The following is a 23,628-nucleotide window of genomic DNA, read 5'->3' as shown; positions in this document are numbered from 1 at the left end:
TTCTACAAATATTTTGAAATTTTATGTTCTCACAAGTGGAAATCAGAGTTTCACCTCAGAGCCTTGTTTCACTCAGCAGCCTCAGACATCAAAACTGTCTTCTCGGAAGGGAACCGAAACACAAATGCCATAAAAGAATTCTACACAGCATAGGAATTCTACACAGGATATAATCTATTTTTTCAGCATTTTGACAAACATAGTTCGATGACTTTTACAGTGTTTTGAAGGTACCTAGTATCTGAAAGTGACATCTGAATGGAAAATTATATTCAGTAAAAGCAAAGTTAAAACCTTTTTCAATAAAGCAATCTGTCCTCTGGCCTAGGTAAACGATAGTGTTGTTGCACTCAAATTATACCTCAGACGTGGTTTCCCCCAAATTATTAGCCAAATCGTTCTAACTAAACACTTCCCCCAACTTTCAAGATGACCAAACAGTCATCAAATTTGGGATAATCCTAAATATTCTCTCATTTGGGAAATAACCCACTTTATAACAAGAGCAGCAGAGAACTGTTCAAATACAGGACTTTATTTTTTATTAATAAAGTAAATTATTATCATTAAAAAAAAACATTGAAAAATGTTCAGACTTCATGTGAATATAGGTTAGGCCATTCAAATGACAAAGCAGAGAGTTAACATTAAGTTATGGTCCAGGATGATGCTTATGAGAACAAATACAAGACCTGTCGTCCTTGGTAAGTAAAGCAACCAAAGTAAACTGCATTTCAGATGTTTATATAAAAACACATTAAAGATCACTTTAAAATAGTGTCCATCTTTTCTTTTAAAAGGGCATAGAGTCATCTGATAATCATGTACAAATATAATAAACTTGTCTAATAGCTTTCTTTTAATACAAATACAATCCTTACTTCTTTATGCAACCTGACAAAACAATATAAAGTGACGTCATTAGAAAAATACGGACCTTTCTGAATCTATATTGCATTTTTAATTTAAATTGGAAAATACAACTTAGATCATATGAAACAATGGATTTCAGATTATTAGATATGATCTTTATTTTGGCTGAAATGCAAAAATATGATTAGTTTCTTAACAGATTAGTTAAAAATACTTTCCACTGATAGCAGTGCTAGTCCTACAGCAAAATTTAAGTCAAACACATTTGTAAGTCACTGTCTATTTAGTGCCCCAAATACACAGATCTTAACACTCAGCCCTCAGTACACATCTGCATTACAGATTACTGAATGGGCTTCTCACATGTCTGGTAATCTTTACTTTTTCATTCCTGTAAACATAGTCAAAATCTGCTTTCTGGAAATAAAATTCAAGTAATCATTGGATATCTGACTGAAGCTAACCTTATGATTAAGTTCACTTATGACACCTGGGATAATAACTGCTAAATATGTAAAAAGATTTTAAAAATTATTCATATGTAAAGAGGAAACTAAACCTTGTAAACGTTTCCATGTTTAATAACTACTACCCTGCAGCTGCTCTTTGGTTTGGCCTAGTGCTGCTGGTCAGATGACTTAGGTACTGAATACTCAAGTAAGCCTGTACCCAGGTAAAACCAAGTCTCCTAATTTGTTTTTAATGGCAGTTGGCAAGACCTCAAATTCAGCTTTACTTTCCTTAAATATCATCACAACTGTTCAAAGTGTTTGAAGGACCAGAGATAGTACTAAGAAATTCTGACAGGGCTTCAATTTGACCTTTGTCCCTGGAGAGTTGATAGCACTAACCAATACCAGTTGAAATACCAAAGAGCCAGCCTTTCCCTGATTCCCAAACTACTTGTAGGCTCTTGCGGAATGGTTATTAATAGATATGAAAAACTCAGTCAAATATTATTTAGAATGTGGCAAAGTATAGGCCATAAAGTAAGCCAAACGTAACTAAAAAGGCTTTAACTGAAAATTTCTGAAAAGGTTTTACTATGTTATTAAAGATGTTAAATAACAGAAATTTAAAGTACTGAGAAAGATTATACCACAAAAGTGCCTGAGTAGGTTAAAGGGGAAAGTTATGCTTTCTCAGTTGTTAATCAGGAGCATGCAAATTCTTTGATCTAAATGTAAAAACACTCAAAAAAAAGTACCAAGATAACATTTCTGAAAGTAATAAAGTGAGTTTAAACATTTACTATTTCCTTATAATACACAAACTGCCACAATGAATGTTTTTGGTTGGTATTGAAAACCCTTAACTCTCATACTTAAAGGTTTTGTTATTAAGACTATGGAGTTGAAATAAAGGTAGAAGAATCCATATTATAGTATTCCAAACTCTATTTTCAAAGCTAACTTATTCCTTTGGTTCAAAGGGGGGAAATGTTACTTCCTCTTAAACTCTAGTATTAATTACAGCCAATGGAATTAGACAAATCCTATAAATTGAAAACCTGGAACATCTGACTATAAAACTTATGCTACATTAAGAAATTACAGAGCTATCCCGAGTATACTGTTTGGTATACAGAAGGTACCAAAAGTATTTATTGGTTGAGTGAAAAGTGAGGTTATTTGCAAAATTAGGAATCAAAGAATATTAGAGGTCACCCAGTCCAGCTCCTGTATAACACCTGTCCCCTAATCCCATTTTACAAATAGAGAAACTACAGTTATTAATACAGATGCTGGTTAAGATTGATCTCTACTATCAGAAGCAATGAATCACTGGTTTATGGGTGAATGTTACTACAACATTGTAAAGGAGGAGTCACATTTCTACATATTTCTCCTTTATAGGATACTGTGTTTTTCTTAGGAATTTATGCAGCAATTCCTGTCACCTCGATTGGATTTCAAAAGGAAAAAGGGGCTATGTGTTTAGGGGTTGTTGGTTAGGAAATCAGATTTAAAAATTTGCATTTAAGAGTGGAATCCACTGCTCAGAGACTCTTTTAAAAGACTGCTCAGGTTAGAATGTCTTTCCTGAGAACAGTAATAATACTGTTTAGCATTAGCAGTTTTAAACAGTTTTAAGTTTCACCCCAGCTCCAACTGCATTTTAAGTCACTGTTTAAGCTGTGAAAGGATTATTGTAAGAAGCTGTAAAGTAAATCTAGTTATTACCTAAATTAAAATCTGAAAGTCAACTCAACAGCTTGCTGCAGTCTAAATAATTTAAGACAAATATTTTTTAACAGCTTACAACAGCCTGCCTGTTTTTCTCTTTACTTTTCTTCTAGCCACTTCCACCTATTCCTATTGTGTCCGGTATTTCTGTAGCTCATGTACATTTGTATTTCCTTCCCAAACAAATACCCATGAAAATTCAACAAAATAGTAATTTAAAAGCAAAAAATATTTCCTACATTGCCAAGTGTCCTTTTAGGCCTTGCACACAACCCTACAGTACACGGTTGTATTAATGCTTAGACCTGAGCCATCAATGAATCATACAAATGTGTGCTATATTTTAAATGATTACATTTAGATATCTGAATTCTTCTGTTATTTTATGGCCAGTAATAAAAATGCTTCATTAAAAATGTTGAAAAGTATAGAGCAGTAATCGTATTAGCAAACACCCAGTTAAAAAATGCAGTTCTCAGGAAGAACTTTTCTTTTCCTTACACAGTACATGTAATGGTCACCTGGATATTACTCTTCACTCTCAGCCACCATACTGCACTATGTGTGCTTCACTTTAGTCCTTAGCTTGTGTTTTTGGAGTGAAGTTAAATGGACACTAAGAAACAACTCTAATAATATAACTCAAATATCAAAAAAATACATATGCCACAGGTTAACATATGGTCTGATATCTCATGTTACAGCGTCTCATACAGTGTAAGTGTTTTCCAAAGTGCAATCAAGTTACTTGTGTTACTGGAGGTCAATGTAGCACAAACGGGCTTCTTTAGGATTAAGGCATCTTCCTGCTTGGGAGACGTGCTTCTGCCGGTCCAGCCATCTGTACAAAGGCTTCCTTTTTTAAAAAATATATCTTCTTTTATACTTCAATCATTTCATTTCATTGATCATTTTCTTGCAAATAAAACTAAAAATATCAGTCCATAATATGCTTTTATAAACCTATAAAGTCAGAAACAATTGAGTTGTTGGTTAAAATTTGATTTTATATTTCTGAAAACAAGATTTATTAAATGGCTCTGTGTGCTAAGGTATGAGCTGCTATTATAAAAAAAACAGGAAATAAATACTTTAATACCATCAATATTATGGTAATGATAAAGATTTTTATAAATAGCAAATAAGGGTTCTCACTGACTTTCTTCTGAATCGAGCGAACATTTTTCAAGAGGAAGATTCTTACATCTCCTTTCCTGTTAAGGTGAATATAATCTGAGAAGAAATCCTGTCGATGCCTCTCTAAGACCACTACAGGATGTGGGAAGCACCACAGCAATGCCTGTAGGTTGCTGAGGATTGTCAACAACCACAAGCACGGCCATGATTCAGCCCATATTCGGAAGAAACATCTGACCCAGGACAGAGGAACTGTGTGTGAGGACCCCTGGCTCAGCACAGCCACAGTTCTGCGTGGCACTGACCATAACACACGGTCAGGCGTCCACTTGCTGTGGCCAACAGGAGCCCACTGAGTGCCTGGGGCTGATTCCCTCTAGGCCTTGGGCTCTGCTGTAATTCCCAAACTGCTCTCCTGACTGAGGCTCCAGATGAGAATCCTTAGAAAGAAATGAACTCCTAACAGAGAGAAACTGAGATACTAAATATGTGTTGCCTTAGGCTGCTAAGTGTGGTTATTCGTTCTGTAGCAACAGCGACCAGTGCCCACCGAAAGTAGGCTTCAAAAAAAACAGCAGCACAAGATGCCGCCGAGCCATGGTGCTCAGCTCCCGACTTCGGCATACACAGCTGTCTTTGCCGTCTTTAGGCATCAGGACAGGGAGCTCACTATATGGCCTGCAGGTCCACCCAGCTGTTAACACTACCTGCGTCGCTGGTGCTGGTGTTTACACTGGTCTACCTGGGGGGTTTCCTATGCTGTTACATCGATCTCCTCAAGCTCGTCTCTCTGTGCACAGAGGAAGACCAGTTATACTTGGCTACACGCAACTGCTCGTCTGCTTAGTCTTCCAGAAACTAAGTAACATCAACACCCTCTTGTCTTTTTTTCAGTTTTTTAGTTACTCTTTTCTGGATCAAATTTTCTCAACAATGAGCAAAAGCACAGTTTTTTCTTAAACTAATTAATAAGATACTGTTTATTGAAAGGTTAGTTGACTATATACCAACCCTAAACAATTTTTATTAGTTTCTTCATTAATGGACCAATAAATATTTACTAGGATTATGCTGGGAGTGGTAAAGAATGTGATGTAGGCAGATGATTTTGCTAATATAATTCAAATAGTAAAAAAAAAAACTGAATTGCAAATTGTTGAGATGAAATACGCAAATAAACCACATCTGTTCAAGGAAATTACCTTTTTACTGTCTTACCTTGTTCTTATTCAAATGGTTAGTTATGAACAAGTGGTACTCAATTTTCTATTGCCACTGTAACATGGTTATTTGTCCCTGTAAGCACATAATTATATATGACATGACAAAAAAAAGTGTTAAGTTTCTGGCTAAATGGTAAAATTGATGATTACAGTAAAAGCAACTCTTATGTAAGCATTAAATAGGCTTATGGTGTCAACCATTTGTCTTCTTGTAGAACCCTGCAGTAAGTAAAGCAGTGCTAAGAGCTGAAAGTCTAGTTTTATGCAGTTATTATAAAAATATCCACTGCTTTTTAAAGATATTCAGCAGCAATAATTAAGAAATCCATGAAAATAAGTTTTCCCTTGACTTTATACAAGGGGTCTAATGATTCTAATGAAGATCTTAATGATACTAACTTAAGAGAATAATGTAAATGCTGCTAAAAGCCAAAAACGAAAAAAACAAAAAAAAACCAACCCTAGAAATTCTGACAGCAAGTTTTCAAGTTTTAGGGGTATTTCCTAGAGTTACTACAAACTGACCTGACTATCTAAACCATTTTCCACAGTGCAAGCAGATAATGACAATGTTGTTACTATTAAGAACAACCATAAATATATTTTAGGCTATAATACTAATAAATGGCCATACTATATTATAAACCCAGGTCTGATTCAAAAGTTCACTTCTACGTTAACAATTATTTTATAATGTATCCATAAAATTCATGAAATGATTAAGAGCCATCAAAAAAGGCTGAAATATATCCAGTGAACTCTTTATGCTAAGGCAGCGAAGACTACAATGCATTCAAAAATTAATTTCAAATAGGCAAACGCTAGGACTGTAAAGAATAACCTTGCTTAAAGATTATACAGAATAGCCAGTGCCAAAAGAACTTTCTACATCTGAGTAAGAAATATGTGGCTGGGTAACAGAAAAAAAAACCCCAACTGTAATCAAGTGTAGAGCAGCAGCCTCTACACTTCCTCACTCAACTCCTTCTCCATAAAGGCTACCAATGAACAGAAACACCCCATATATAAGATACTTTATTAAAGTTGCACATATTTTAGTGTTTTAAAATATCACGTTGAAAAAAAAATATCACATTGATTTTTCCACATTTATTAAACCTGGTGATTTTCATTCTAACCAGATGAAGCAATGTGTTCAGATGACAGGCATTACCTGATCTGACAAAGCCTTCCTCAGATCCATTCTCTATCCACTGAGATTCACTGTCCAACAATCGGTTTTTTGATTCACTAAGTGGTTTGATAGGAAAGGGTTGATTTGAGCTGATACTGAAAAGAAAAACAAATAATTTAGCAAATTAGTTTAGTTTAATGCTCAGTTAAGGGTGCTTAATTAATAAGCAGCAAATTAGTATTCCTTCTCCTAAATATGTGAGGGTAACTTATGAGATGTCAGCACTCTGAAATTAAACTCTACCTTCAAAAGAAAAATATGCCCCCGCCCCTCAGCGAATGGCCTCTAGACCCGAGTCTGTACTCCACCACTGGCAATGAAACAATCAGACAAAAGAAAAGCTTCAGAAGCCGGTCTGAATGTTGTTAACATAGGTTAATCGAGAGCTGCAAGGTAGCACAAGGACAGGTGAGGATCTGTGTCTGCGGCCAGGACAAAAAAATTACCTGTCATTTCCCAAGTTTTCTGCTTTCTACCTCTGCAGTTTAGATCTAAGGGGAAAAAATGATTTAGTGATTTAGCGTAGACTTATTCTTCTAGCCAAGAGATCCGGGGATGGAAGAATGAGAGGAGGAGGTACAGGGAACTAATATTTCTTGTGCACCTACTCTGGGCCAGACACTGTGCTAGGCTTGACATACACTCTTTCAACCTTCACAATAACCTTCGTAGGTAGATATGATTTATCCTCATTTCTATAGAGCTGGAAAAGGAGACTCAGATAGTTTAAGTGACTTGTGCAGATCCACAATAAATGTTAGAGCTCTAAGGCCTATGTTCTTTTGATATTAATATGCCAGCTTGGAATTTATAATCTCTTCTCCCCCACAGTTTATTTTTGTAGCAAATAAGTTTCAACTGTTTCACTTTAATAGAAGTGTCTCTTCTTTAAAATTTTATTTAAAATGAACGATTTCTCTGAAATTATTAATCAGTTTGCTTATCATGCAAATTACTGAGAAAATAACCCTTAAGATGAATGAATGAAAAAAATTTTATATTTGTATTTCTGAAATCCTCACTAATATTATTTTCACAATGCAGTTAAAACCTTTTTACCAAAATAAAATAGTGACAAGTGAAACGACTAATTTCTTTGAAAAAAATATAACTGACATAAACTAATAAATCAACTCTTGGAAGAATGTCTTCATTTCTTGGAAGGTGCAGCACACTTAGGATAGCTGTGCTGCCTGGTGTGCCCAGACATTTCCAGTTATACATGATTATCCCGGTCCGACTATCAATAGAAGACGTTATCTTTCTTACTTTCAAAAGCCTGCTGGTTTGGAAAAAAATATAGTTATCCTAAGCATATTAGGTTCACACACAAATTAGCCTTCAGTTAAAAAAATGTAAATAGAATTTCTCTTTCCCTTTTTATACTGGCTTACTGAGATATTATTGTATTTATCTATATGTATGTGTCGCTCTCTCTCTCTCACACACACACAGTTTGCTTTATTATGAATACTGAAAAACTTAATGGCAAGAAACATACCTTCTGGCACATTCATTTTGACTTGTAACAGAAGCTCGCTCTGGATCCGTCCCTACCAGGCGAGCTGGAAAACTGCAACCATCACCCAAGCTGCATAATGAAAAATATCAGTAATAATTTAAATTATATTAAGTTAAATAAAAGCAGTCAAATTTAATACTCTTTTCTCAGAGGTGGTATAGTATAAAGAAATGGTCACAATTTGTCATTTCAGAAAAATTCCTAAGATTTCTCATTTAGAGGGTTATTAGCATCATTGAAGAAATAAGCCATTTTCTTTAACAATTCACATTTATTTAAAAACAGTATCTTCCAAGGCTATTCAGATTATAATGGCTCTTTTAAGATTATGATGTCTCAAACATAGGGATTCAAATATTTGGGCAACGAATCCACTCATCACAATCATTTAAGACATCATAAAGGCTCAAATTGAAATTCAAGGTCTAAGTCCCACACACATTCATTCATCCAATAACATTCCTTAAACAAATACTTATTGAATACCTATGATGTTGTGAGTACTACTTTATATGCTAGGCATACAGCATTAGACAAAAGAGAAGAAAATCTCTGCCTTCAAGATTTTTACAATCCACACAGTATAGATATGCCTTACTTTTGCATTCTAAAACAAATCAAAATTGTGTACAACAGGAACTTTCACTTACAGCCAAGATGGACTAACCAGGAAATTTAACCTTCTCTCATAAACAACCAGAAAACTGAACAGTGTATAGAGTAACTTTTCCAAACAGGCAGCACAGAAGGTCTCTGAAAGATAAGGAAGTGACCAAGTTAGTGCCAGCTTTCTGCCGGCACCTGGGCACCAGGAGGGGAGGCAAGCAGGGCCAGAAAGTCTCCCTTAAGGAGAGATAACAGAGATGAGCATTTTAAGAAGCTGAGGTATCTTGAATCTACTGCACAGAGTGGAGGAAGAGGAAGATATGGAAAAACAAGGCTACAGAAACCTGCATAGCATTTTGCCTGACTCTTCTGATGAGTAGTTAGCTACACATGTGAATCTGAGAAAAGAAAAACTGTGAAATTAAACAGTTCACGGAGCTCCCACAGCACTAAGGGGGCATTCAGGTTTGACCAGCTGGAGCAGAGATCTCACTGAACACTTGGATTCGGTAGAGACCCTAACAGGCTCCTACCTTTGTTGTACGGCTAAACTTGACCTAGAGAAAAATGCTACTTTAGACCCAATTTAGTGAAAGTTTAAAACAAGCCTCAAAAGTATCAAGCTGAAGCATAATAAGTGTCTGTGAAAAGAAAATTCAACATTCTTTAAAGGGAGACAAGATTTAAATACTAAGAGTTCAAAATGTCCACCATCCAATAAAAAATTACTAGCATGAAAGTAGCAGGAAAATGTGATCCACGACTAAGCAAAAAACAGTAGGGAAGAGAAATGACTGTAAAAACTTGAAACAAGGACTTTAAAACAGTGATTATAAACATGTCTGTAAAAATGGAAAAATGGATATGAAAAATTAAATTTAAAATTAATATATATATAAAAAATTATATCCACTTAGGAAAAAAATGGACATAATGAAAATAAAATGTAATACATAAAAAAAGAACAAAACTGAACTTTTAGAGCTGACTGGATGAGCTTATCAGTAGAGTAGACATGACGAAAGAAAAGATAAGTAACCTGCCTGACATAGCAACAGAAACTACCCAAACTGAAGCAAAGAGAGAGAAAAGATGGGGGTGGGTGTGAAAGGGGAATTGGTGCAGCAATGCTGGGTGGGTCACAACCAAGCAATTTAATGCACGTACATTTAAGAGTACCCAAAGGGCTAGAGAGGGAGGGCACAGGAAGAGTGGGAGAAGGCCAAAAAAACCCCACAAAAAACAAAAACTGAAGACAAATAAATGATGAAAAGTATCCAAATCTGATGAAAATTATAAGTTCATGGATCCAGGAAGCCTAATGAAGCCGGCCGGGGTGGATAAACCTAATGAAAACCATACCAAGTTACATCAACAAACTGCTTAAAACCAGTGATAAACATAAAATCCTAAAAGTAGCCAGAGGGAAAAAAACCAGTAATTTACAAATAGTAAAATAGAGGTAAGAGTGATGCTGACTTCTTGTCACAAATAGTACAAGCTAGAAAATAAGGAAACATCTTTTAAAAAAGGAGGGGAAAACCCCATCAATGTTGAAATCTCTGTTTAGATAAAATAACCTAAAAAAAAAAAAGGTTTGTGTTCCAACCAGAGTGGAAAATCCTTGTAATACAGGAAACAATAGGTAAGGTACAAAGAAGAGATCCATGCACTTAGCAATAGGATCAATACAAATGAAACAGAGAAAAACCTGAACAAAAAATGGGTGGTGCATCAGTGACATGAGGTAGAAATTCGAGTGGACAAACATACATGTAACTGGAGTCCCTGCAGTGATGAGGGGAAGGAATGGCAGAAATATTTGAAGAAATAATAAAGCATTTTCCAAAGCTGATGACAGTTGTAAAATCACAGATCTAAGCTCAACCAAATCTAAGAACAAGAAACAACAAGAAAACTATACCAAACATCACAAATTGTGTAACTGTAGTGATAAACAGGAAAATCTTAAAAGCAACCAGAGAAAAAAGACACACCACAGATACACTAAAAAAAGTTTAAGAGTAACCATAAACTTCTCATCAGAAAAACTGCAAGCCAGAAGACAGTGAAGCAGTATCTAGAATTCAGACCAGATGCTAGACAATACAATTAATGAAGGGAAAACCTTACAATACTTACAAATATTTGGCTTGAATTTCAAATATTTTTTCCTTTTCTATAATGACTGGTATATAGATGGCCTAAGATGGCTGGGAATTTGGGAGGAAAGGAAACTATGAATCATCTGGAACATGTATTTTCATTTATATCTGAGGCAAAAATTACATTATGTGTTCGGTCTTCTTTGATTTAAGATGACAGAATACATAATCTGTGATATAATCTTTGAAGATAAAGATAGTAAATATAAATTCTTAAAATTCTCTACTTCAAGTTGTTTTCATTTTGAGGGAAAAAGTGATTCCTATTTTTTTTAATCTCATTTTTATTATTTAATTAATAAAATGATTATTAATTAATCACCTTTTTTCTCCTTTCCACTCAATTATATACCCAAATTCTCCTTTACCTTATCTAATAAAAAACATGAAAAAAATACTTCATATAATCAAGATATTCTGAGTTCCCATTCTCAAGACTCAAGAATGTCATTTATATATTGTAGTCTCTGAATCTTAAGACATTTTAACCAGAGAGAGAGAGACTATCACAGATTCTGTAATTTTTGAGACCTGCATTTTATGTTACCTTGAAAATATTGGAAGTAGCCAATATTTCTTTTCATCGCCAAAGACTTGTCTCCAATTTTTACTGTATCCAAGAGAGAAACCATTTCCATCAGGTCCATATGAAAATGTGGGTGCACGGAATGATTCTGTTATATGTATATATACATAAAAAAAAGTTATTCTATGTAAAAATTACAGGAGGGATGGAAAGCACAAAGATATCAAAAGCTGTAATTTAAAATAAACATAACATTAAAAATAAAAATTTCTGAAGCTTATTTGGGAAAAAATATCACCTCTGAATATTTCATCATCCTTATAAAATCAACATGTCAAAATAATTAATACTACTGAAAATCTACTGACGTATGTTCAATATATCTTACTTTTTTTCTTTTTAAAGATTTTCTAACTCTTGCAACTTCATTTATTCATTACTTATTTCCTACTCTTTGCCTTATGGTACAGTACCAGAAGTCTGGGATCAAAAGATAAATCAGATGAAATTCTTAGCAAAGAGTGCAGTTTAACAAAGTCTAACAAAATACAGCGGCATAGATATGTGGGCGCTAGGGTAGGGGGGAGGGTAAGATGTGGAGGAGGGGAGACCTGAGAATGATCCTGAAGAATGAACAACGGGCAAGGAGCAGACGGTGCTCAGAGGCCACAACTTCAAGCTGGGTTATAAAGTGATATAGAGTGAAGGCTGGAGAAAGAAGTTTCACAAGAAAAGGGTTTTTTCTTTATTTAAACACAGAATGCATTTCAGCATGTTTTATGAACTAAGGATAGGAAAAAACCAGGGAGAGATTGATTGGGAAAGGTTGATGATACAGAAAAGTAAAGTAAAAATGCATGGAAGAAAATTCTAGAAGAAATGGGACAGCCTCTACAACAGCTCTGAAGATTAACCTTAGATACCAGAAAAGACATATTGTCCTCAGAAGTTAAACGGAAGGGAGTGATGGCCTTGAAAGTAGCAACGTTTGTGTGGGGTCATAAAGGTGGGAAGGTAAGAATTCACTTGTGATTAACTTCTAATTGTTCTGTGAAGGGCTCACAAAATGGGACAGGAAATTAGAGAGAATGGTGAAAATCTGGAAATACTATTGTGGGTAATAAGGTGACAAACCTGATCAGAAACACATGACATCCTTGCCAAACAAACCTGAGGGCCTCGGTGGGGTCTGAGACTGTAGCTGCAACAATCTCACTGTAGTGAGAGGGCCTTCCCCAGCTCCCAACAGCCCCTGGGGCACACATGTCGAATGAACAGCTGCAAAAAGCCAGGCCCTGGATCAGCAGGTAATTATGGGGAAAGCCTAGGAGCAGGCGTAACATGAGGGTGCTGTCAAGAGTTGCTGAGGTCATTTGTTTAGGATCAAGAATGGAAAAGGGTGAGTGGGAAATGGAACCAGAAGGGCAAGAAATACTGGGGAGAAAAGTGCTGCAGAATGGACTCATAATTTAAACAGCAGAGCACAAGGAAGGGAGAGCTGGAAGGGAGCGCCTGTGCTCAGAGAATGGAAAGTTCAAGTTGAAAATATCAGCGGCTTTTCAGTTAAGAGAAAAAAACCTTCAATGTTTAGTTATGTGAATCACGGGCACTAGCTTGCCTCTTTGGGATGATGGCATTAGTATGGTTACAGAAATTATACATGAGGGGAAATGATCTCAAAGTAGGTATGTGATAGCTATGAAGAAGGGCAGAGATGATATCTCAAAGACAGAAAAACAAAAACCTGGAAGTAGCAGTGGAGAACTAGCCAAAGACCAAGGGTGTGGAAGGTGAGGCTGTAAAGGAAGTAATGTGCTAGGGTAATGTTTTCTCAAAGTGAGTTAGAACACCTTGGTAGCCTGCAAAGTGAGTGCAGTGGTTTGCAATTCAGCATTTCCTTTTAAGTAACGGGAACAGAAAATATCAAAAGAGATTAATGATGTTTTGTGGAAGTTCTCCCTATTTTACTTATTTAACTTCATAAATATGTGTGCATGCACTAGGTTGTGACATAAAATGGTGCATTTCTTCTGCAGTCACTGGCAAAAAAGTTTAAAAAAGATTGTTTAAAGAGAACAATGGGTTTCTGAGAAGAATTCATGTCTCAAATGCCTACAGGGGTGGGTAAGAAATAGTGAAGCACGCCTAGCAGAGTTGCAGCACATTAAAGGTGAAGTTCAGCCCATCTAAGCTGGCAGCGACTAATTAGCTCAAATAGATGCCATGTGATGTCACATGGGACAATGGGCCCAGTGTACCAGATTTGTCAATTTTAAAGAGAAGAAATATACTTTTCTTTGTGAAATCTGTTTTTAGCTGTTGTGGGAAGTCTTAAGGGCTAGATTTTCATGTAGGCTGACTTTTATCATCTCTGATTAAAGGTAAGGAGATGGCAGGATATTCTGTGAAGAAATTAATAGATAAGAGGAGATTTAGCTACATAAGAAAGGGATGAAGGTGTGATGGAACTGGAGAACTCAGCAGTGGACAGTGAGCTGGGAAGAAAGGGCACAGAAATCCCTACCTGGGAAGCCCATCATACCTTATATGACTCAGTAAGACACAGGATTAAAATGATTCAAATACCAAAGTAGCTTAGAGTCTCCTGAAAACCTCTTCATCTTTCTACATTAAATCAGTCCCTTTCCAATTCTCCTGGAGGCACCTGACTTTAGATGGCAGGGAGTCTAACTTTCTTACAAATAATGCGACAAATCCCTATTTTGTATCTTGGTATGTTAGCTGATACCTAAATCTTTAAATTGTAGCACAGTGGTGCCACTGACATACTAACAGGTCAATTTTGGCACACCACCCTTGTTTGAGAAATGTTTGTCCAATTATGTGATCACCTTACTGAATTCTTCCTGTACATTTGCACTTTAAAAAATGAGCAAAGGAAGTAAATGCTGATAGTAGAGACAAAATATGTAAGTTTCACTGTCAACTGACACAAAGATGGAAAAGATAAGCCATGTCAAAAACACTATTCCTTAGCTTCAGTCAAGTGTGTAATCAACTGGGGAGAGAAAGTAAAGAATGCATGTTTTAGCTAATCTAATGATAAGCTGCAATTAAGGATTCATTTTTTTGCATTGTGAGAATAAACCTTATAACATGTATTTCCTATCTTTCATAGACTAATTTTTTAAAAGACACTATAAATGGAGGAAACTGCTTTTGTTAAAACTTATAACATATAGTCAGTACTCTAATAATGAACTACTAAAAATACATATAAATGCGAATCTCACTTCCTCAACCTTTACATTCATCATATAGCCACTGTTCCTATCCAGTCAGTTAATTTTTTTTTATTAAGGTATCATTGATATACAATCTTATGCTAAGGTTTACTACATTCCCCCTTTATCAAATCCCCCCCACACCCCACTGCAGTCACTGTCCATCAGTGTAGTAAGATGCCACAGTCACTACTTGTCTTCTCTGTGCTACATACTTGAGTCACAGTTAATTTTAATACAGAATTATTTCACACTTTTGTTACTCGACCATTGTCCTTTTCTAGATTTCATGTTAATTTGTGGTTATTTTCCTAAGTAATGGTGATTTATTTTAACTTGTTTACCTATTGTTGTTCTGTTTCTTCCAACTAGCCAGCAGTGGTAGCTGAAAAGTGACAGGACGCTGACGAAGAACATCGCAGACACAAAGAAAAGAAACAGTATGTGGAATTTTGCACGTGTGTCTGAGAGTTCATTCTGAGGAAAGAAAAAAGAAGAGTTCATTTTGGAGGTGGTCACCCTCTAAAACATACTCTTGTTATCTCGTTCCTCCTAAAGACGGATGAATCTACCAAAAAATTCACCAGATATGAATAAAAGTGAATTAGATAACAAAACCCAAAGCACCATCCCCAAAACAGAAAACTGGTGCAAAGAAGCTTGCTTATATAAATGGTCAGTCATTTTTAAAAATTGCTCTTAAATATTTAAAAGTCTAGCATTACTAGATGGACTTTTTTAACCTAACATTGTTCTTTTGTACTTTGTGCAAATGCTTGTAAGTTTTTTCCAAAATCCAGGGCATATGAGAGTTTCCCCCATCTATGCTAAAATATGTGCTTATTTTAATTACATATGCTAACCAGACACTGATGAATTTTAGGTTTGTTTTTGTGCTTCTCTAGTCTATTTTTGGAACACTACAGCAAATAAGTCTTTGCACTCAGCTGCTTCGATTCCTACTTTTTCTCCTTGCTCCAATCCTATAGAACATTTCTAGGTAATTAGCAATTTTGGTAAATAAGTTTACTACAATTAGTGATTGAAAACAGATTCTCTGCTACCCATTCTTATGGCTATATTCATTTTACCAGAATCAAAAGCCTTAATCTAGAAGAAATTAGTATCTATTAACAGGGGAAGGATACCTTTAAGTATTAGCTCTTGAAATAAAATCATGGACTCCACTAGAATGTGAGGTGATTCTGCTTCACTTAAACACTGTTTAGAGGCTAACAGGAAAGTTTTTAGCATTAGGTTATTGTGACATTTATTTTTTTCTCTTCTCTCCCACAGTAACCACAATTCTTTTTTTTCTTTATAACTTAGCTAAATTTTAATTACACAAAATTAAAATGAAAATTCCTCTTTAATACCACTGTGATCATATTAAAGTATATGGACCCACCATATCCGGCTAACATCATTTATCTTGTTTCATCCCTCTTGTGATGTCACAATGGAAACAGGTTGGCACCACCTTAAAACACCATTCTCAAAACTAATGGTCAGTAATATTGTCTTTACCTAAGTAGGTTATTTCAAGTGAAATCTAGAATGTACCAAAATAGAAAACAGGAGTTTGACACTTGGAGCACAAATGGGCTTCTGCACACAAAGGTAACATAGGGCTTGGGAATGATTCTCAATTCTAACTCCTTCTTTGGGGCCTAACAAAAGTTCTAATTTAAAATTCCTCACCAAGCATTATAGATTTTTCCTCCTTACATAGGAAATAGACTAACAAAAATTAAGGTTTTTACTGCATTTATCTCTAAGTGAGAAATGGAACTTTTAAAAAGCTACTTTCAGCTTGGAAAATCATAGGTCTAAAAAATTTTTTTGAGGTACATACAATAAAATGAGGTACATTAGCTAAGATACCATTCTTGCTAATGTTTATAGGTGACACTATTTCACCCATGCCCCCAACTCCCTCCTTTCCAGCAACCACCAGTCTGTCCTGTGTATCTACGAGTCTACTTCAGTTTTGTTTGTTCGTTTTGTTTTTAGATTCCACATGTAAATGCAATCATACAGTATTAGTCTTTCCATGTCTGACTTATTTCACTGAACACAATACCCTTGTATGTCTATCCATGTTGTCACAAATGGCAAGCTTTCTTCTATTTTATGGCTGAGTAATTCCATTGTATATATGTACCACTCTTTATTATCCATTCATCTGTATTGATGAACATTTAGGATATTATTCATTTAAAATTCCTTTTAAACACATCAAGTGATTCTTCTATCTCCCCATCTTGGGAAGCAAATTACTATTATACATATTCACTGTAAATGTCACAAAAGAGATGACAAGAATGTCATGCCAATAATATATTTTACCTTTGGACAACTCTCTGTAGATTTCCTGTGGCAAAGCTTGTACAAATAGAGACAATGTATTAAGACACCAAATTGTATACAAAATTATCCTGAACACTAGTTTTATAAACCCTTTATTTCTGAAAGAACACTAACACTTGCTTTTTAAAGGTCAACAACATTTTCTCAAGAACCAAAAAAGAGAGAGCAGGCAAGAACATTTAAGCTCTTCAAGCACATTTCAGGTATACTTAAAATACATGTTTCCACTCAATTTTTAGAGCAGAGATTGTATACCTAGAAAAGAATAAAATTAGTTTTTTTTTAGCAAATAGCTTTTATAAAGAAAAAACTTCTGATAAGTAGTTTCTAAAAACTAGCCCTGACAACTCCCCTCCCACGTCTGCGGCTACTGCAGCAGCCTTCCAGGGGCACTGCCCCGGGCCCCTCTCCACCCAGCCTCAGCCAGCAGCCGGTCCAAGTCGGAGCACATCATCCTCAGCTCCATCTGCTCAGAGTAAAGGCCACATCCCCCACAACTCTGGCCAAGGCTCTTTATCATTTAGGCCCTGCTCCTGGACCTCCCGTTGTCCTCTCACTTACTCTACTCCAGCCACCACACCTCCTTGCTGTTACTTAAACATGGTAGGGACACTCCTTCACTTTTGGGCCTTTGCTCAAAATTTCAGATGCTTCTCCTAAAAAGTTTCTTTCTCAGATTCCCACTGATTCTTTCAAGTCTTTGCTCAAATCTTACCTTCTTACTGAGGTCTATCATGATCACACTTTTTAAAAATTGAGATACAGCTGACATACAACATTATGTTAGTTTCAAGTATAAAGCAATGATTCAGTACATGTATGTATTGCAAAATGATCACTACAATAAGTCTAGTTAATATCCATACCACAGTTACAATTTTTTTCCTGTAATGAGATCTTTTAAGAACTATTCTCTTAGCTTTCAAATAACTAAGTCACCATGCTGTATTACATCCCCAGGACTTAGCACTTTCACCCACTTTGCCTACCCCAACCCCTGCCTCTGATAACCACCAATCTGTTCTCTGTATCTATGAATCTTTTTTAAATATTCTACATATAGATCATATATTGTCTTTTTCTGACTTACTTCATTTAGCATGATGCCCTTAAAAGTCCATCCACGTGGTTGCAAATGGCACTAATTTCCTTCCCTTTTTTTATTGCTAAACAATAGTTCATTTATAAAATAATGTCAAGTATAAAAACATTTTCTTTATTCATTCATCCACTGGACACTTAAGTTGTTTCCATGTTTTGGCTATTATAAATAATACTTCAATGAACACAGGGTTACAAGTATCTTTTCAAAGCTTTCATTCCTTTGGATAAATGTCCAGAAGTGGAATTGCTGTATATGTAGTTCTATTTTGAAAGTTTTGAGGAACCTCCATACAGTTTTCCATAGTGAATGCACCAATTAATATTTGTACCAATAGTGCGCATGGCTTTCCTTTTCTCCACATCCTTGCCAACACTTGTTCTTTCTCATCTTTTTGATAACAGCCACCATTCTAACAGGAGTCAGGTGACACCTCATTGTGGTTTTGATTTGCATTTCCTTGATGACTTAGTGATGTTAAGCATTTTTGCACGTACATGTTGGCCATCTGTATGTCTTCTTTGGAAAAATGTCTATTCAGACTCTCTGCCCATTTTTTAATTGGACTTTTTTTTTTGCTACTGAGTTGCACTTATTTATATATTTTGGGTATTAACCTCTTATCACACACGATTTGCAAATATTTTTCCCACTTAGTAAGTTGCTTTTTCATTTTGTTGATGGTTTCCTTTGCTGTGCAGAAGCTTCTTGGTTTGATGTAGTCCCACTTGTTTATTTTTACTTTTGTTGCTTTTGCTTTTGATGTCAAATCTAAAATATCACCAGACTGATGTGACTGTTTTTTCTTCTAGGAGATATATTGTTTCAGGTGTTACGTTCAAGTCTTTAATCCATTTGGAGTTGAATTTTGTATATGGTGTAAGATGGGGATTCAGTTTCATTCTTTTCCGTGTAGCTGTCCAATTTTCCCAACACCGTTTGTTGAAGAGACTGTCCTTTATCTATTGAATATTCTTACCTCCTTTCTTCTACATTAATTGACTAAGGACTCATGGGTTTATTTCTGGGCTCTCTATGTTGATCCATTGATCTGTGTGTGTTTTTATGCCAATACCATACTGTTTTGGTCACACAGCTTTGTAGTAGTTTGAAATCAGAAAGCATGCCTCCAGCTTTGTCCTTCTTTCTCAAAATTTCTTTGTCATTTTGGAGTCATTTGTGTTTCATACAAATTTTAAGAATGTCCTATTTTTGTGAAAAATGCCATTGGAACTTTGATAGGAATTGCACTGAATCTGTAGATGGCTTTTGGTACTTTGGGTCTTAATACTACTAAATATTCCAATCCATGTGCACAGATGATTTTTCCATTTGTGCCTTCATTTTCTTTCATCAATGTCTTATAGTTTTCAGTGTCCAGGTCTTTCGCCTCCTTAGTTAAATTTACTCCTACATGGTTTGATCTTTTTGATGTGATTGTAAATGGGATTGTTGTCTTCATTTCTCTGATAGTTTGTTATTAGTGTATAGAAACGAAGCTGAATTCTGTATATTGATTTTGTATCCTGCAATTTTACCAAATTTATTTTTTTTAAGGTATCATTGATACAAACTCTTAAGAAGGTTTCACAGGAAAAACAATGTGGTTATTACATTCACCCTTTTTATCCCTTATTATTGAGTACCCCCTATGCCCCATTGCAGTTACTGTCCATCAGGGTAGTAAGATGCCACAGGGTCCCTATTTGTCTTCTCTGAGCTACACTGTCTTCTCCATGACCCCCCCCACACACCATGTGCACCAATCTTGATACCCCACACTGCCCTTCTCCCTACCTCCCCACCTGCCCTCCCTCACCCCTCCCCTTTGGTAACCGCTAGTCCTGTCTTGGGGTCTGTGAGTCTGCTGCTCTTTTATTCCTTCAGTCCAAATTCATTTTTAAAAGTTTTTGGTGGAGTCTTTAGTGTTTTCTATGTATAGAATCATGTCATCTGTAAATTCCTCCTTTCCAATTTGGATCCTTTATATTTCTTGAAGAATTTCTCTGGCTAGGACTTCCAGTATATATTGCTTTGAATAAAAGTGGCAAGAGTGGGCAACTTTGTATTGTTCCTGATCTTAGAATAAAAGTTTTATGCTTTTCACTGTTCTGATGATAGCGTGTCATATATAGCCAGTGTATGTTGAGGCCTGTTCCCTTTATACCCACTTTGTTGAGAGTTTTTATTGTAAATGAACATTGAATCTTGTCAAATGCCTTTTCTGTATCTACTGAGATGGTCATGTTATTTTTATCTTTCATTTTGTTGATGTGGTGTATCACATTGACTGATATGCAGATGCTGAACCATCCTTACATCCCTAGAATAAATCCCACTTGATGATAGTATATGATGCTTTTAATGTATTGCTCAATTCAGTTTGCTAATATTTGTTGAGGATTTTACATCTATGTTCATCGTGTATATTGACCTGTAGTTTTTTTTTCTTGTGGTACCCTTGTCTGGTAAACTCATAAAATGAGTTTGGAAGTGTTTCTCCCTTCTTTTTTTTTTTTTTGAAGAGTTTGAGTACTGGCATTAGGATCTTAAATGTTTGGTAGAATTCATCAGTGAAGCTATGTGTCCAAAACTTTTGTTTGTTGTGAGGTTGTTTTTTTTAAATTAATGATTCAATCTCCTTACTAGTTATTAGTCTATGAAGATTTTCTGCTTCTTCATGACTCAGTCTGGGAAGACTGCATGTTTCTCGGAATATGTCTGTCTATTCCAGACTGTCCAGTTTGTTGGCATATGACTGTCCGTAGTCCTTTGTACTCCTGTGGTTTTAGCTGTAATGTCTTCTCTTTCACTTCTGATTTTGAGTCCTCTTTTTTTCATGGTGAGATCTAGGTAAAGGTTTATCAATTTTATCTTTTCAAAAATAACTCTTAGCTTTTACTTTCATAGATCTTCTCTACTGTTTTTGGTCTTAGTTCTGCTCTCATCTTTGCTATTTCCTTCCTTCTATTAACTTTGGGCTTTGTTTCTTCTTTTTCTAGCTTCTTGAGGTGCCAAGTTAAGTTATGTGAAATGTTTCTTATTTCTGAAAGTTGGCATTTATTGTTATTAACCTCCTTCTCTTAGAAATGCCTTTGCTACATCTCATATGTTTTCGCATGTCATATTTCCATTTTCACTGGTCTCAAGATATTTTTTTATTTCTTCTTTGACCCATTGGTTACTCAGCAGCATGTTGTCTACTCTCCACATATTTGTGAATTTTTCAGTTTTCTTCTGGTAATTGATTTCAACTTTCATACCAGTGTGGTTGGAAAAGATGCTTAATATTGTTACAACCTTCTTAAGTTAATTAAGACCTGTTTTGTGGCCTGTCATATGATCTATCCTGGACAATATTCCATATGCCCTTGAGAAGAATGAGTATTCTGATGGTTTTGGATAAAATGTTCTATATATTGTCTGTTAAGTCCATCTGTTTTTTAATGTGTTATTAGGGCCAGTGCTTCCTGACTGATTTTCTGTCTGGACGATCTATCCATTGATTACAATGGTGTATTCAAGTCCCTACTATTAATGTACTGCCTACACACACTTGCCAAATCCCTTACACTACTCTATTTTAATTTTTTTCAGTTTTACTTTCTAATATATAATGTATTATATTTGTCTCCCTCTTCTGAAAAGTAAGTTTTACAAAGACAGAACTCTGTTGTGTTCACTGATATATCCCAAGTACCTAGAACACTGCATGGCATGTAATAGGTATAAATAAATATTTGCTGAATGAAGGAAGAAAAAGATAGATTTAAATTTACTAGTCTTTCTGTACTCATGATAAATCCAAAGAACTTTAAAAAAATAGATTCTTTAATAAATCATTACATATAAACACTGCTGAAGTTTCTGATAAAGCAATGTGAAATTCCTTAATACAGACTTCCTTCATTTGGCACTGACTCCTGTTTGCTTAAACAGGGCCACTGAGTATGGTTAAGTAGGTGGTAAACAGAACAAGGGTGCCACACTAGGAGAACAACAGATGCCAAAATTCATTAGACTGAGTCTATGTACAACTGGAGTGCTCTTTTTCAATATGCACAAAGGTAAGAATTACACCCCAGTGTTTTAAATACCCAAAGTTTTAGAAGTCTAATGATGTTAATGAAAATCTTTCTAAAATATATTAGATCTTTCCTGGAAAAATAATTGTGCTTATGACTCAAGGTTTTAATTATTATTCTTCACTCATACAATTATGAATAGTAACTTACATTAGAAAGTACCTGGATATTGAAATAGACAGACCTAGGTTAAAATTCTAACTTTTAAGTATGTGACCTTGGGTAGTTACTGAACTTTTCCAACCTCAGTTTCCAACTCTGAAAACTGGAATAACAACTTCTGTATTAACTATATTTTCTTACTTCCTGTATTCTTGATGCTCTGGCATCTGGGGATTTGCTGACTGTGGAGAGACCGCCCTTCCGAGAACTATTCAATTCTTAATAGGTAGCAAGAACAAACCTCTCATAAACAAACTAAAACAGAATCCATGCTGTAAACCGTTCTTCTAGTTGGCTCTCACATTGCAGGAAGTAAGTCCCCTGCCCTGATCATGCCAGAGACAGGTCCCAGACAACCAGAGACAGTCTCTATGCCCAGAGACCACGGAAATCATCCAGACTAGCTAATCCTAAAATGGATTACCTTGCCTGGTGCTGCCCTGGGTGGCAGGGCATAGTGGTGTGCGCTTCCTCTACTGCAAACTGTGAGTAACAAACTACTTTTTCAATGCTAATCATCTCTGACTTGTTGGCTATACCATATCTGAATAATAATAAAACCTACATTATAAGATACCTTAATAGGGTCTTCAGGAAGAGTAAATACCAAGTACTTTTTGACCACAATAATCCCCCTTCAAAATCAAAGATTTAAATGTGAATACAAAAACAGTAAAAATGCCAGAAACCTGGATGAATATTTGTATAAACTTACAGTAAACAGCTAAACCCAGAAATCATAAATTAAATGTAATGCTTGTAAATTTTTAAGAAATCAGAAATCATAAAAGTATCATAAAAGTAGTGCTTTAAAAGTACAAGTTTCCATTTGATAAAAACAAAAGAAAACAGGGTTATAAGATATAAATTGAAAGCATGGGGAAAAATTGCACTTCATGACAGAAAAGGATTAATATTTAGAGAGGCAAGAAAGAGATTAATGGTTATCTGGGGCCAGGGATTTCATTTTTACTATGGTAAAACTGCAGTAAGTCTCACCAACTCAAATAAATATAATTACTTCCTTAAAATTGGTATGTCTATTGTTAAGAGTGTGGCTGAAAACAATCTGAATCACTAAAAGAAGCTCATTATTCACTTACTATTCATTTATTTACAAATAAGCATGTATATATCAAGATAAATTGTAACCTTTTTTCTGCCTTCTGATTGACTATAAATTCTAACTATAAATTAAAATAAAGAATATCTAAAAAATCTACTTATAATA

General features: G+C 35.3%; 1 protein-coding gene across 9 annotated transcripts in view; it reads right to left on the bottom strand.

Moving 5' to 3' along the window:
- Nucleotides 1-514: 514 nt before the first annotated feature.
- Nucleotides 515-23,628, bottom strand: part of ZDHHC20 (zinc finger DHHC-type palmitoyltransferase 20) — a 491,166-nt gene continuing 468,052 nt past the window's right edge. For 5 of the 9 annotated variants that reach the window (XM_057490295.1, XM_036924525.2, XM_057490320.1 and 2 more), the window contains 7 exons: nt 17,028-17,063; nt 15,023-15,155; nt 11,455-11,581; nt 8,116-8,205; nt 6,594-6,709; nt 5,415-5,492; nt 515-4,022 (listed from right to left, as the gene is read on the bottom strand). In XM_057490295.1, coding sequence (XP_057346278.1) covers nt 5,455-5,492; nt 6,594-6,709; nt 8,116-8,205; nt 11,455-11,581; nt 15,023-15,155; nt 17,028-17,063 — 540 coding nt within the window. In that variant the 3' untranslated portion in view covers nt 515-4,022; nt 5,415-5,454. Of the gene's footprint in view, nt 4,023-5,414; nt 5,493-6,593; nt 6,710-7,060; nt 7,106-8,115; nt 8,206-11,454; nt 11,582-15,022; nt 15,156-17,027; nt 17,064-23,628 lie in introns of all 9 variants that reach the window. The other 4 variants (XM_057490310.1, XM_036924522.2, XM_036924523.2 and 1 more) reach the window with 4 other exon arrangements.

This window comes from Manis pentadactyla, chromosome 2, assembly GCF_030020395.1.
Source record: "Manis pentadactyla isolate mManPen7 chromosome 2, mManPen7.hap1, whole genome shotgun sequence".
Taxonomy (NCBI): domain Eukaryota; kingdom Metazoa; phylum Chordata; class Mammalia; order Pholidota; family Manidae; genus Manis; species Manis pentadactyla.
Note: the sequence above shows the minus strand (reverse complement) of the source record. Positions and strands in the feature narration are given on the sequence as shown.